This window comes from Lycium barbarum, chromosome 2 (genome assembly GCF_019175385.1).
Source record: "Lycium barbarum isolate Lr01 chromosome 2, ASM1917538v2, whole genome shotgun sequence".
NCBI lineage: Eukaryota > Viridiplantae > Streptophyta > Magnoliopsida > Solanales > Solanaceae > Lycium > Lycium barbarum.
This window is the reverse complement of record NC_083338.1, coordinates 95,468,906-95,485,097: the sequence shown is the minus strand read 5'-3', so window position 1 is coordinate 95,485,097 and position 16,192 is coordinate 95,468,906. Positions and strand designations below refer to the sequence as shown.

General features: G+C 41.0%; 1 protein-coding gene across 1 annotated transcript; it reads left to right on the top strand.

The window, feature by feature from the left end:
- Positions 1-743: 743 nt before the first annotated feature.
- On the top strand, positions 744-6,867 carry LOC132628679 (uncharacterized). Its single transcript, XM_060344443.1, has 5 exons — positions 744-1,467; positions 1,588-2,515; positions 3,109-4,681; positions 5,086-5,143; positions 6,419-6,867. Exons 1-5 carry the CDS (start codon positions 744-746, stop codon positions 6,865-6,867), a joined length of 3,732 nt encoding a protein of 1,243 aa, XP_060200426.1.
- Positions 6,868-16,192: the final 9,325 nt, after the last annotated feature.

The window sequence follows — 16,192 nt, the reverse complement described above, 5'->3', positions numbered from 1 at the left end:
TTCCTGACCATCCCGTGGGGCCATTGCTTGAGTTCATCAAAAGGCCTGACTATAAGGCCATTCGGAAATCAAGTCCAAGTGTGGGGTCGTGAAAGTATTGGTCATAAGTCTCTGTGGGTTCGACATCCGATTTTATATAATCACTATATTACTTGTACGACCACGTACAGTTGCGTGTGCATTTGGACGCAACAAGTTTTTGGCGCCGATGCCGGGGACTTAGAAGTCAATTATTTTTTTTGCCATAATAAACTGTATTGCTATACTTATCCAGGCATTAACGTCTTGATCTAACCTACGAAGAACCATTCACACTATTGAACAGGTTTACTCAGAGCACTCCAGACTGGCAGGATGATGCAGCTAGCAGTTCAGTTAGGAAGGCACTGGGTGTCTTTGAAGTAGATAATTTTACATCACTATCAGCACAGATTGATGCCATGCACAATGAAATCAAGAAGTTAACTGCTGCGTAAGCTCCACCACAGGTGCATGCAGTGCAACAAGCCATCATTTTTTGTGAAGTCTGTGGAGAAGGGCACAACAGTGATGAATGCCCTGCAAATCCTGCATCCATATACTTTGTGGGTAATGCAAGCAAGGGGCAAGGAAACAACAATCAATACGGGAATTCCTACAACCCAAATTGGAGGAATCACCCGAATTTCAAGTGGAGTGACAACCTAGGTAATCAGAAACAAAACTAGCAGCCAGCATCTGCTCCTCAAGCACCCACGAACAGTATGGAAGAGATGATGAAAAATATGATGGGTGATATGCAGAAGATGATGATAGACCAGCAGAAGTTGATAGCAGATAATCAGAATCACGATTTGGCTGTGCGGAATTTAGAGAGGCAGATGGGACAGATAGCTGGTGCACAAAATACTAGACCACATGGAGGACTTCCAAGTGATACAGATGTGAATCCCAAGCCTTGTAATGCTGTGACTCTTCGAAATGGGAGAGAACTAGAGGAGGTGGCTCCGAAGAAAACCAATCGAGTAGAAGCAGAAAAAGAGAAGATCACCGAGGAGATGATTGAAGAAGAGAGGGTAGTCAAGACACCAGTGACAAAGCAGCCACAGCCCGTGGTTGCAAAGCCACCACCTCCATTCCCTCAATGTCTGGCAAGGCAGAAAGAAGAGGCGACTTACAAGAAGTTTCTTGATTTGCTTAAGCAAGTACACGTGAATGTCCCATTAGTTGATATGCTGCAGGGTATTCCAAAGTATGCTAAGTACATCAAAGATATTGTTGCAAACAAAAGCCATTTCGCAGAGTATGCCACTGTTGCACTTACTGAGGAGTGCACTTCGCGGATTCAAAACAGGTTGCCCACTAAATTGAAAGATCCCGGAAGTTTCACGATTGAGATTTCTATTGGGAAGAAGGTTGTTGCTCGAGCACTATGTGATCTTGGTGCAAGTATAAACCTGATGCCTTCATCTATCTTCAGAAAGCTAGGTTTGGGAGTGTCCAGACCAAGCACTATAGTTCTTTAGCTGGGGGACAGATCGTTAGCAAGACCAGAAGGAATTATTTAAGATGTACTGGTGCAAGTGGGGTCGTTGATAATTCCTGCAGACTTCGTGATTTTGGATTTTGAGCCAGACCCGGAAGTCACATTTATTTTGGGGCGTCCATTCTTAGCCACAGGGAGAGCACTTATTGATGTAGCTGCCAGGCAGCTCACTATGAGAGTACATGATAAAGTTGAGGTCTTCAATGTATACCAAGCTCTGAAGATGCCTGCAATCTATGAGGAGCTATCCGCCATTACTGTTTTGAATGAAGATACACGAAGGCCACTCATCACTTCTCATGATCCATTGGAGAGAGACTTGGTGGGGGATGATATGTTTCGTGACACGGCGCAGTTTGAGATGGTGCAGATTCTAGATATGGCAAGTATTTATATTCAGGCAGGCAAGTTTGAGCACTTAGACAGGACAATGGGAGTAACTCCGAAGTTATCAATTGAAGAGCCTCCGAAGTTGGAATTGAAGCCTTTGCCCGCCCATCTTAAATATGCATTCTTAGGCGAGGGTGATACTTTGCCAGTGATATTGGCAGCAAAGTTGACCACCGAAGAGGTTAGTATATGTTTAGGAGTATTGAAGTCTCACAAAAGGGCATTGAGGTGTCAAATATCTGATATTCAGGGAATCAGCCCCGCGCTATGCATGCACAAGATACTCATGGAGGGTGATCATAAGCCTAGCGCACAGCATCAACGGAGACTGAATCCGGTGATGAAGGAGGTTGTCAAGAAAGAGGCAATCAAGTGGTTAGATTCAGGCATTATTTTCCCCATTTCAGACAACAAATGGGTGAGCCCGGTGCAATGCGTCCCGAAGAAAAGATGGATGACAGTTGTGACAAATGACAACAACGAGCTCATCCCTACTAGAACAATCACTAGATGGAGAATTTGCATGGATTATCGCAAGTTGAACGAGGCAACCAGAAAGGATCACTATCCCATTCCCTTCATAGATCAAATGCTTGACAGGTTAGCCGGGCAAGAGTTTTATTGTTTTCTAGATGGCTATTCCGGCTACAATCAGATAGATAGATATTGCTCCGGAGGATCAGTAGAAGAGCACGTTTACATGCCCATATGATACATATGCTTTCAAACGCATGCCATTTGGGTTATGTAATGCATCGGCGACTTTCCAAAGGTGTATGATGGCTATATTTTTAGAGATGGTTGAGGACTTCGTAGAAGTATTCAGGGATGATTTTTCGGTATTTGGGAACTCTTTTGAAGTTTGCCTGAAGAATCTAGACCGAGTACTTGCGAGATGTGAAGAGACTAACCTAGTCTTAAATTGGGAAAAATGTCACTTTATGGTCCGAGAAGGTATCGTCCTTAGGCATAAGGTTTCAAAGAGAGGGCTGGAGGTGGATCGTGCTAAAGTGGAGGTCATTGAGAAGTTGCCACCCTCTCTATCAGTCAAGGTGTGCGTAGTTTCCTCGGGTATGCAGGATTCTACATACGCTTCAAAAAGGATTTTTCAAAGATCTCAAGTCCGATGTGCAGGTTACTTGAAAAGGAGGTGAAATTCCTATTCGATGATGCTTGTATTAAGGCCTTTGAAGGTCTAAAGAAGAGATTGGTAACCGCACCAATAATCATTGCACCAGACTGAACTTGCCATTCGAGTTGATGTGTGATGCAAGTGACAATGCTCTGGGGGCTGTGTTGGGACAACGACGAGAGAAAGTTTTTCATTCTATCTACTATGCTGGCAATATGTTAGACGCTGCCCAAATGAATTACACTGTGACAGAGAAGGAGCTGCTAGCTGTGGTTTATGTGTTTGATAAGTTTCGGTCCTATCTCGTTGGGACACATGTTATTGTCTATACAGACCACGCAACCATTCGCTACTTGTTCAGCAAGAAGGATGCTAAACCCAGGTTGATTCGGTGGATTCTCCTTTTGCAGGAATTTGATATTGAGATTAAGGATCGTAAGGGAGCTGACAACCAAGTCGCAGACCACTTGTCTAGATTGGACAACCATAATCATTTTGTGGAGGACGTCCAAATTCGAGAGTCGTTCCCTGATAAGCAGCTATTTGCTATTCCCGCGGCCGAAGTCCCATGGTATGCTGATATTATGAATTTGATAGTAAGTGGGGTGTACCCCCCAGAAGCCACCTCACAGCAGAGAAAGAAGTTGTATCATGACTCCCGGTTTTACATATGGGATGAGCCGTACTTATTCAAGCAAGGGACTGATCAGTTAGTGCGGAGATGCATTCCACAGACCGAGGTGAATCAAGTGTTGGAGAGTTGTCATTCTTCTCCATATGGAGGGAACTTTCAGGGTGATCGTACTGCTGCTAAGGTTTTACAATTTGGCTTATATTGGCCCACTCTTTTCAAAGATGCTCATGCATTTGCTAGAAGTTGCAACAGATGCCAACGAACGGGAAACATCTCTAAGAGGCACGAGATGCCTTTGACAAACATATTGGAGGTAGAAATATTTGACGTCTGGGGCATCGATTTTATGGGTCCCTTCCCACTATCCTTCGGTAACAAGTACATTCTGCTTGCTGTCTACTATGTTTCAAAATGGGTAGAGGAAGTGCCTCTCCCAACCAATGATGCGAAGGTGGTGGTAAATTTGCTGCAAAAGAACATATTCGCAAGGTTTGGAACCCCGCGGGCAATGATTAGTGATGGTGGTGCTCACTTCTGCAACAGCTTGTTGAAGAACCTTCTAGCAAAGTATGGGGTGAACCATAAAGTCTCTACAGCTTACCACCCACAGACATGTGAACAGGTAGAGGTCTCGAACAGAGAAGTGAAGCAAATCCTAGAGAAGACCGTGAATTCTCAGAGGAAGGACTGGGCAATGAAGTTGGATGACGCCTTGTGGGCGTATCGCACAGCATATAAAACCCATATCGGAGCGTCTCCTTGCAGGTTAGTTTATGGGAAAACGTGTCATCTGCTGGTTGAATTAGAGCATAAAACATATTGGACAATAAAAAAGCTCAATCTTGATATGAATCTAGCGGCAGAGAAGAGATTTCTTCAATTACACGAGCTTGATGAATTCAGACTAGGGGCGTATGAGAATGCAAAGCTATACAAGGAGAAGACTAAGAGATGGCACAAAAAGCATATCCAGCATCGTGAGTTCGTGCCAGGGCAGCAGGTACTACTCTTTAACTCGAGACTGAGGTTGTTTCCAGGCAAGCTTAAGTCCCGTTGGTCTGGACCATTTGTAGTGACTAGAATCACCCCCCATGGTGCAGTCAAGATACAAACCATGGATGGGGTGCGCAAGTTTTTGGTGAATGGGCAGCGTCTCAAGCGATGTTGGGGCGGTGATTTTGACAAGAGAAGGAGCAAGTGCTCCTTAATGAGGAGTATAAAACAATCTGCGTCGTGCCGCGTCGTTAACTAAGGCGCTTCTCGGGAGGCAACCCGAGTTTGTAATGTAAAAATTCAAAATAAAAGAAAAGTACAAAAAGTGTCGTGCCACGACCTTAACTAAGGCGCTGGTTGGGAGGCAACCCAACTTGTGTAGCATATATGTCATGTTTATTCATGTTGCAGGGCAAAGGGAGGCACGGGAACTCGACACGAATGCAAAACAGTAAGAATCGAGATCCAGGTTTGTTTGTGTTTTGCCTATGCATCGGATGGGAATCGCACACAAGGTAAGCAGGCCAAAAATTTGGCTAAGTATAAAGTTCAGAAGGAGGGGGGGAGGCATTGTGCTTTGCTCATGCGTCGCATGGATAGCGCATACTCTACACTCAGAGTAAAAAATTTGGCCAAGTATAAAGTTCAGAAGGAGAGGGGGGGGGGGGGGGGGGGGAGGCATTGTGCGTTGCTCATGTGTCGCATGGCTAGCGCATGCTCTACACTCAAAGTAAAAAATTTGGCTAAGTATAAAGTTCAGAAGGGGGGAGGGGGTGTTGTGCGTTGGTCATGCGTCGCATGGACAACGCATGTTCGGCACTCAGAGTAAAAAAATTCTAATTATAAAGTTCAGGAACGGGGGGGGGGGGGGGGTGTGTTGTGCGTTGGTCATGCGCCACATGGCCAGCGCACGAGTCAACCCGGTTCGATTTCTTTTAAAAGAATAAGACACGGACGACCCCCAATAACCCTCACTTCTCACAAACTTTCACCTTCTCTCTACAAAACACCCCCACTCGAACCCAAATCCTAAAACCCTTCTCCCAATCCGTTTCAACTCTAAGGAAGGTAGTGTCAATCATATCACATTGCAACACAAGGTAAGATTTTGTGTGCTTCACTCATGGAAACCCCTTTCCTTTTTTCCTATTTGTGTTGGTAAGAAACATTGATAAACCATGGCTTATGGGGTTGGGCGAATTGGGGTGAGGGTTTGGTATTGTCGTGTTGGTAATGGGTGTTGGATGCAAGAACAATGATTCCCAAAAATAAGGAAGGGTTTTATAATCCTCCATTGTGCAAAACTCCAAGGGATAGTTCTATGCCCACAAGTTGTTTGATAAAATTCCTAAATCAAGTTTCTTGAGATTTTTGTGAAGTCTTGAGTAGCAAATAAACTTGAAACAACATTCAAAACCATGGGGCATTGCCGTGAACAACCATAGGTCCTCCAACATGATGTTCTTTGTTTTGTAGAATAGTTTTTGAGTCGTTTTTCTTTTTGAATCCTTGGTCTCATTAATTTTGTTCGTTTTAGTCTCTAGATTAGTTAACTTCTTTGTTTCATATTTTTTTGTAGCATAGTTTGTAGTAAGTGTGGGGTGTTTCACGACCCCACACTTGGGCTTAACTTGCGGGCGACAAGGTGAAGTGTTAGCGTACAATAAGTGTGGGGTCGTTTCACGACCCCACTTGGGCTAAATTTGCTAATACCGTTGGATGGTTGTGTTGTGTATCTCTACAGGTACAATGGTGACCAAGGGAAAAGGTAAGGTTGATGAGTCGGGTCCCTCACAAGGTTTCAAGAGGAGTAGAAGGGGCAAGCACACTACTACTAAGAAAGGGGCAACAACTCGTAGTGGCAAGCAACCAGTGGTCCCTATCCCTCAGCCTTCTTCCCAGAGGCCGCGGCCCACATTCCACGGGACTGGTTTGGCAGAAGAATGGTACAAAGAGTTCCCTCTGGTTGATGGATATGTGCATGAACGGGATGTCAATAAGGTAGCATTGAAGAAAAATTTAAGGGGAATCTACAATGAAATAATCAGAATGGGCTGGAACTGGGTATTTGATAACCCAGGGCCGGTCAACATTGACATGGTTCTGGAGCTTTACTCCAACATTATTTTGTCAAGAACAGAGGGTGGCGAGCCTCATCATTCGGTGAAATTGAGAGATGAATGGTGTCGTTGACAGCCTCCACTTTGTGTGCACAATTAGGAGTTCCCGACCATCCTGTGGGGCCATTTCTTGAGTTTATCAAAAGGCCTGACGATAAGGCAATTTGGAAAACCCTGTGTGGGCCTGATTCCAAGGCCAAGTGGGCACGATACATAGAGGACCCTAGTAAGCACAAGACTATTCTAATGGGTGATTTCATGAAGGAAGCACGAGTGTGGCTAAAACTGCTCAACTATCGCATTATGCCACTTGACCACTTCACTACAGTGTTGAAAGAGCGAGTGGCCATCGTGTACTTCTTATTGACGGGGCAACCTGTCAACCTTGGATACTGATGCTTCAGGATATGATCTGCATCAGAGAGGGCAAATCCCTTAAGCTTAGCTTCGGTAACACACTTACAGCATACCTGAGGAGGTTGGTCCTGCATTTGGAGAGTAAGTATGATAGGGTGCTTGAGTGCCCGGATAATATGATTAACATCTCTAATGTCAAGTCCCCTGATCAGAGCACTAAGCTTAACCTGACTCCAGCCCAAGAAAGATCGGCTCAGTCTACTGTATTGGCGCAGATCTACAAGATTGCGATCATAGCAAGTGAGCAATTCGAGTTAGACCTCTCCAGTGTGTTTGCGGAGTGTCCTCACACCACCCACTCACGGATTCTAGTTGGAGAGGAGGGCAAGTTGCCCGATGATGAGGACTTGTGCTCCGCTGAGCTCATAGCAGTCGAGATGGAGAAAAGTAGTGAAGAAGAATATCAAGCACAAGATGCGGATGATGAGGAGGAGGAAGATGCCGAGCCGTCTGATGGCGAGGCTGAGTATGATGAGGATGACGACTAGGCCCTAGGGGCCCACTGGGAGTATTTCTTGCCTTTGGTTTTTAAATTTTTCATTTTATATGCTTCGAGGGCAAAGCATGATTTAAGTGTGGGGTGGGAAATACGTCCCTTGTAACAACATTTTGAGGTTAAGGATGGTGATCAAGTGCCATAGGTTTCTTTTTGGTAGTTTGTGTTAGCCTTAGAGTCGAAAACAAATAAAAAGAAATAATATATATATATATATATATATATATATATATATATATATATCTTGAGTCGTTTTGGATTTTCTCTTTAGCTTCTTGAGTCCCTCATTAGTGGCACACACCATCCACCCCCTTGGGTTTTCTTATGGCCTCGGTTCTTTCCTAAAGGGGGACCTTTGAACCAGGTTAGATTTTTTAGTTTTGTAAAAAGGTGTCGTGAGAGTCAAGCCTGTTAGACCACTTGAATGCTAGGTGCTCAGGTTAGGTGGAAGTGAAAGCCATGAGTTGTTCTTGATGATTTTTAAAAGCATGCATGAAAAGAAGCAACCTCTCTCGAAACACTTTTGTAGTGAATTGCATTGACTCATGTATGACCCACTTGGCATAATTTGTGATAGTTGCTTGATTGGACGGTTGTATGAATCTGTTTTTTTATTGATTTTATGTTGTGTGTGATGTGAAGAAACTCTTGTATGATCCATGCTTGATAGTGATGACTAGAACTTGCCCGGTGTGTTCGTGAAGTGAAATTGAGTGAGAAGTTTAGGAAGTGATCTAGGCATTTCTTTGTTAGCCAAATTTTGAAACGTCGCTTGCCTACCCTTTTGTGTATATATATCCCTAGTCAACCCCGTTGAGCCTTTAGCTTTTCTTTTGACAACAGCCAATTAGCCTACCCCCGTTGTTTTTATTGACTAGTTTTTTTTTTATCCTTGTTTACTCCTTAGGCACTTTTAATAGCGAATTGTGGAATTGGAGTTGGGATGCAAAACTAAGGGAGGGTTCATTGAATAAAGTTGAAAGGAAGGCTATTGGTGCGCTTGAGTGTTTTGAATGCTAGTAGTGGGAAGTATGAGTGCAAACTAAAAAAAAAAAAGAACTGAAAAATAGAAAATAGAAACTGTCCAGTTAGTAATCTGCTTTCTTAATATGGTTTCCCACTAGCTAGTAGATAATAGGATGGCACTTAAAGTTGAGAAAATAAGTGATTGATGGAAGGGGTAGAATTGGTAGCGTGTGGTTGAAATTCATGGTTGATGAAGGAGAGTGCTAAATAAACTATGTTGTGAGGTATTAAAAGTGCTTAGGGAGGTTAGTCACTATTTTCCAAAATATATCCTACCAGTCCCTTGGCCTACGTTACAACCATACAAGTCCTAGTGATCCTAAACTCATCTCACTCTAATTTGTGGAGCGGTTACACTACGGGCAAGCTTATGGTTCGTCATGTTTGAGCAGTGGATATTCTTTGTAAGAGTGAGCAATCTTGTGTGCAACTTATGTCCATCGAAATATGTTGTCAACTTTGTTTGAAATATGGACTACTTTCTTTTGGGTGAGGACACATAATTGATAAGAGATGGGTGAAGTACTCCCATTCGGTCGAGTAGCAGACTCTTTGTGTTTTGAGTGGTGTCTGGAGTCATATGCATGCTGTTGAATGTGTCGTTTCTTGAGAGGTTTGGTTGCTAATATTTGGAAGCGTAAGAAAATGTTTGTTTTGAAGCAGTTGGCATGACTTTTGAGAGAATTGGCTCAATGTGTATGTTTTAATGTGTTTTTCGAAACTTTCATATCCGTCGAATCCTGATGTAGACCTGTTTGAGTGGCATGGCTGTGAGAAGTACTAGGGAATGTTGGATAAGTGGTTGCTCGAGGGCGAGCAAAGTTTAAGTGGGGGGGGGGGGGGGTGTTGATATTTGGCACAAATATCTAGATTTAGTGTCATTTGCACTTCACTTCTTAGCACTTTAATCGTATTTTTAATGCAAATTGTTGTATATGATCTTATGTTGGTATGCTTGTATGAATAGGTACAACAGGGACCAATGGAGGGTATTCCGAGCAGTTTTTGATTGAATCTGAGGCTGTGCATGTTGGTTGAACTTGAGAAAGAAGTTCCAGCACTTGAAGGCAGAATTCGACCACTGAAGGGTCTCATGCGCTGGCTATGCGTCGCACAGCCAGCGCACAAAAACCCCATCTCTGAATCTCAAACAGACCATGCATTGGCCATGCGCCACACAAGCAACGCACAGAGGAGATCATGCGCTGGCCATGCGACGCATAGCCAGCGCACAAGCGGCGTCAGTTGTCCCACTTGGATCGGGATTGGGCCAACTTATCTTATATTTACCCTAGCATATAAATAGTCGTTTTGAACATTAGAAAGGAGCCTTGGATGAATTTTGAGACTTGTGAAACTCTTTCTAGGTTTTATTCCTCTTCTATTATTTTTCTTTACATTGAAACCCTACGTTAATCATGAATTCTTATTTCCATTCTCGAATCATGTGTAACTAAACACCGTAATTCTGGGGTTGTGGCGTAGCCATGAATATTGACGTTTAACAAGTATTTCAATCTTAGTAGCTTGTTCGTATGCAAGCCTTTTTACTTCTGTGCTTAATTGCTTGATTGTCTGCGCAACAATTGAGTTCTAATTACTAATTGATACCCGTGCTTGGGAAAGACGTTATCAATATAGAGAAGAAGTAACGAGATTGTGATCTGAATATCCCTATAGTTGGGCCAGGATTTGTGACTAGGATAGGAATATACTTAGTTACCGCAATCAATTTCATGTCGTGCTCTTATTGCGTTCTTGATAGGTCAATACCATAGGACTATAGGAGGCGAGTTATCTTGAATCGGCGAGTAGTGGTTCGGGAGAACACTACGAGATTAATAATCCGGTTAATTGACAATTGTGAACAAAGTTGCTAAGGTGGGATACTTGAATGACTCAATAGGATTGGTGAACAGACCACGACCCTGGAATACTTCTAAAATCTTGATAAAAGCAGTATTCAAATACGTTCTTAGCATAAATTCTGGTTACATTGTTAGTTATTTTTATTACAGCATTAGTTTACAAAACAACCAAAACTTTTAGTCTTTACTTGCATAGGTAGTAGCAATAGTTTATTTTCGTGAAAGTATTGGTCATAAGTCTCTGTGGGTTCGACATCCGATTTTATATAATCACTATATTACTTATACGACCACGTACACTTGCGTGTGCATTTGGACGCAACAAGTTTTTGCCATTACTACAATTAAAGGAGGAAGATAAAGGGATTTCAGTTTCCAAACTTTTGATGTTCCAAAAACTACATATATTTTAGAACCTTTTAATAGCAGAAATTATAGATAAAAGGTTAGACAGATGATATCCTCAAAGAAGCTGCAGCCAGGACACAGTAACTTTCAGGCAGAGAGATCGCAGGATAGCGGCGTTCAAGTTCGAGGACTGCCCTATTATACACGGCCCTATATTTTGAAGTGCTAGATTATAAAGTTGCAGACTATAAACAGAGGAGGAAATGGTTGTGTGCTACACTATACCTCATAGATATAGGCCTTAACATTGGTAATTGTTATTTTATATATATATATATATATATGTATATGTTGAGCATAATTTATCTAATTGCCCTAAAGCCACGGCTTAAGAACCAGCTGTGTATTCAAGCTCAAATATCTGCTCCACTTCCTGCTGATTATTGGCTACATTCTTTGGGAACATTTCCAGTTTGTCACTTTGAACTGTAACAATCTTAATACTTGGAAGGAACTCTATTAATTGCACCCAGTGCTCTTTAGCAAGATCATTTACTTATTTCAGATATTTATGTCAAGTTCCTTCTTCTTGATAGGGGAAGCACCCTAGTTGTTCTCTTATTTAACTGTAATGTTTTATTATTGTATTTAGCATGAATATTACATTCATCATTTGCTATTAAGACTTAATTTAGTGGTTTAACAGTTTTTCTTGGTCAAATCCATTTTAAAAAAAAAGGTTACTTAGCTTGGGCTGCATCACAAAAATTGGTAATAGTTCTATACTTCTGTAAATATTTATTTAAAATTATCAAGTAACAGAGACAGGGTATGTAGTTCTTGTTGTTGTAAGTAACAAAGTCGGGCATATTGCCAGCTTTCACAATAAGAGCTCTGGACAATCGGAACCATGAGATGGAACATATACCAAAAACATTGTCTATAAGAAAGTATTAGGTAACATATGAATATATTATATGTTTGCATCTAATAGCATCAAAATGTAATTCATTATACATTTTACCCACCTAACAAAATTTAGCTGTTTAGTTTTGCAGGTTCAGTGTAAAAATGTAATTATATATTCAACAAAAATAATAAAAAGAAAGTAAGAAAAAGTAAAATCGGAAGAAAAAAAAATGTGGAAGACATTATGACCATAAATATGAAACGGTTTTCGAATCTTTGTTTGCTTTATTATATAGATTTGATGATTGTATTATAAGAAACTTAATTGTCTCAATGCATGTAGTGCTCCACCTTTTCCTATTCCTTTCATGCTTATTTCTTGAATTATTTATAGGAGGACATGATGGCAGATTCAAGTCGGAACATACTGTGGTCGTGCTTTAGTGCAGAAGATAATTTTTCTACTTTCTGTTTAATTTTTCTACTTTCAGTTAAGCTTCTACTCTTCTTTGCTTTAGTTAACTTAGATAGTTGAGTGGTGATCTTTTTTGTTTTTCACCGTTAAAGTAGAGTGGTGATTGTAATGACCCGTTCGGTCGTTATAGTGTTTTTGAACAATTTATCCTTGTTGACCCTTTCCCGAGTCCCGTTGTATGATTTATGACCTAGTAAAGTCATTGGTTTGGTTCCCGAAAGGTTTGGTGTGATTTTTTTTTTTAAATTAAAGGCCACTAGGCTAATAGCCTAGGGCTTATTTTATTTATATATAAAAAAAAACACCAGTAGTCTTTACATCTCAAAAACGAAAAGGGAAAGTAAAGTTCCACTGAAAACCAAATAAAAATGAAATGGCAGATAAAGTGTGTCTTCCTTGTGTCCATGGCTCTCCCTTGTTGATGCTTTTTCCGATGGTGCTTGATTCTGAGCATCTGCACTCTCATTGGCTCGAGGATGGTGATGATTCCGCTGAAGCTCAAGTTTGTTGCTTGCATTTTTCATCCTCACTCTTTGAATTTTGTATCTCCGGTAGATCCGTTGTCGATTCATCTTCCTATTGTTTGTTTGTATCACTGATGCTGTAGATCTATCTTTTTGGTTGTCGATTTGGGTATTTCCAGCTGGTTTGAGCTTTGTATGTGATTTATTGTGTGTTCCCCAATTTTGTCGCCTCTGTTGTGCTTCATTCCCCTCTGATTTGGTGTTGTTGCTGTAATTTGATGTTGTGTCATTTGTTGTATGTGATTGTTGAGTCATTATCCTTGTTGTTTTCTCCATCTTGTGTGCCTGCTCTAGTTGTCTTTCGTTTTGGCTTAGCAGATTCGATTTTGTACATGCTTCTACGGAGTGCTTTCCAATATGCTCATAATCTGTTAGCTTTCCTGTGTTTTCCATGAGGTGTAGTTCACTATTTTCCTGGCCAACAGAATGAGCATCCAAGGATGATAATACCACATATTTTCCATTCAATAGTAAATACCCCATGAAAATAAGACCTGCAAAATAGAAAAGAATGTACTTATTGGTGGAGGAACTAGTTAAGTTAAGGAGGTAGAGTTGACCATGGTCAACATCGGGTTAAGATGACCACGTGTCGATGTCTTGAAGGTTCCAACAAGTTCATATGATGATTTTGGATTTGTCCACAACTTTTGGTGCGATTCCGAAGAGTTTCATATGGATTTGGGTTGTGTCGCGCTCGAATTCGGTGGTTCACCGTAGTTCTTTGGTGATAAAGGGCACCATATTGATCAAACGACCTTTTTTGGATTTTTATTGAACCATTAGAACCGTATAGTAATTATGAAGCTATAGCAAAATGAATCGTCGTATTTCGCCTTCATTTGAGGGAGTTATGGTCATTTTAGTCCGGATAGCGGTTGCTGTACCAGGAGGTCCGCTGCAGCGAAGCTAGTGACTGTTGCAGCGAACCCGCTGTAGCGAAATAATTGACAGCTGCAGCGAGACCGCTATAGCGAAGCCAGGGACCGCCGCAGCGGTCGACGGGGGCAGAAACCCACTTTTTATATTGCAATTCCGAGTCATTACCCACGAAACCCCAAACACAGTTTTCAAGAGAGAAAGAGCCGAATTTTATTCCATTTAGTGGTGAAAGCATCTTTGAGGGTAAGTCCCCACCTTTATTTGTTCCTTTACCTTTCTTCTTTAAGTTCCATGACTAGCTAAAGGTTCTCTAATGGTGAAGGAAAATCCTAGGACCCTAGAGTTAGTAAACCCTTCAATAATTGATGGGTTGTTGATTTTATTGTTGTTTAATCATCTAGGAGTATAGATTATCACTTCCTAGGATGAGAATTCTATTATTAATGATGAGAATTGTCTATCGAAACTTAGGGTTCTAATAAAAATGGGAACTTTGGCCTAAAATCTGTTTGAAAGGGTTAAATTGATTAGAACACCCATAAATTGGAATATTATGTTGTAGCGATAGAAGTTATAAGGAATTCACCACTAAGTGATAGTTCACCCAATTGAAAAGGGTAGAAGTAATTGGGTCTTATTCCCCAAATTGTGTTCTTATTTGATTAGAAAGTATATCGCTTACTTAGCATTATATTGCTAGACTTTGACCGTTCTGAGGCGCTTCGGAAACAGAAGGATCGTGTGGAGTAGTTCGTGGCTCTTGTTTTGCATTCGAGTTAGGTTATGGCTTACTTTAGTTAGACTTTGATTAGCGAAACGTATATATTGTGTAGATTTGATGGAATAAAGCATGATTAGGTCTTCGGACATGGTGTTTGGTTGGATATTACCTAAGTTGGTATGAGTTCTGATTTTGTGGGCTTGTTTCCATTACTTTATGTATTGAATAGAAGGTGTATTTGTGTGATATAGGAAGGAAGGAGTTAATATATACACGGGTTGTTGATTGTGGCTTGTGCCCTGTTATTGTGATTAGACTTATTGCCTGAATTGTTGTGTTGTGATACGTGCTGCACTAAATTCTACCTTATGTTGTCATATATCATCGGAGAAAGGAAGGCTAATGAGAGTAGACATGAATCGTGATATATACTTATGATAATACACAGATGAAAGCATGGAGTATGATGTACTGTTGATGATGACATGCATGGCATACATTCTCATTTCATACGTATGCTGATATAAATTATAACTTGGTAATGTTGAGGATACATGAGAAAATAGAGCACTTGATGACACAAGACTTAGCTGCAAAGTGCACTTGTTTAATTGGAAGGAAAAGGGTGTTATAGACTCTTTATATTGACTGAGATGGTGTGTACATTTCATTCCATTGATTTATATAAGTCTTGCTATGGCTTATAGTGTCGTGACTTCCATAGTATCTTCATTTGCATTGATTGCATTGATTTAGCATTTTTGCATTCATTCACTCATACATGATGGAAACGATTCGGAAAAGATTCATGAAAGACTTTTGTCATGATGCCTTGTGTTTGACATTAATATTGCTAACTGTTCATAGTCCGTACATATTGATGAAATGAAATACGCTGAGATTTACATTGTGATGAGAAAAGAATATTTATATATATATATATGAAAGACACATTTGACAAGATGTGATGATGTGACCTAGTTAAGGGCTCGTGATCTGAGGTCATGACTATTAGGCATGCATTATCATATAGCATGTGTGTACAGGTTTTGAGATATTTGGCCAGTGCATTGCATTGCACATCATTATACTTTGCATTGCGCAACCTTACATGTTATTCTGTATCATTATATGGCTCGTTAGTTCTGATTTTGGCGTGGGTTGTTGGAATGGTTGTGTGGTATAGATATGATTCTTAACGGAGTTAAGTTGTAGATTAGTGATTCTACCAGGGGTCGGGACTTGGATTTGTGATTATCGAGAGATAGTATTGAGACTTGACAGACTTGTGGTTTAGAATCTTCAACTTAGGCTGTGATGCAGTTATGAGATATTCGGTGACCTTGATTTGAGAATATGTGCCTATCTGCTTATCTTGTTGATTTTATACTTATATGCGCAGGGGCGGAGCCAGGATTCCGACGAAGGGTGTTCATATTTTAGGACAGGGGATGTGTGAGCGATAGTTTGCACACCCTTAGCCGCTAGGCTATCCTTCGTTTCTATGTAAAGGTTGTTCATTACTAGTATATATCCACAAAATTCTATATTTAACATAGGCATTTGATAATTTTTTCCGACGAAGGGTGTTCATATGAACACCCTTCAATGGGTGTGGCTCCGCCACTGTATATGCGTGATCTAATCTTAGTCGTCCTATGATGCTTACTCAGTACGTATTGTTTGTACTGGTGCTACTCTTGTTGTACTCTTCTTTTGAGTGCAGAGTCTG

What these genes read in the sequence shown, in the direction of transcription:
- LOC132628679 (XM_060344443.1), top strand. Translation starts at nt 744, where the DNA reads ATGGAAGAGATGATGAAAAATATGATGGGTGATATGCAGAAGATGATG. An exon ending in ATAGATCAAATGCTTGACAG is followed by an intron (nt 2,516 to 3,108) that starts GTTAGCCGGGCA and finishes AGGCCTTTGAAG; the next exon opens with GTCTAAAGAAGAGATTGGTA. An exon ending in CAGTAAGAATCGAGATCCAG is followed by an intron (nt 5,144 to 6,418) that starts GTTTGTTTGTGT and finishes GTATCTCTACAG; the next exon opens with GTACAATGGTGACCAAGGGA.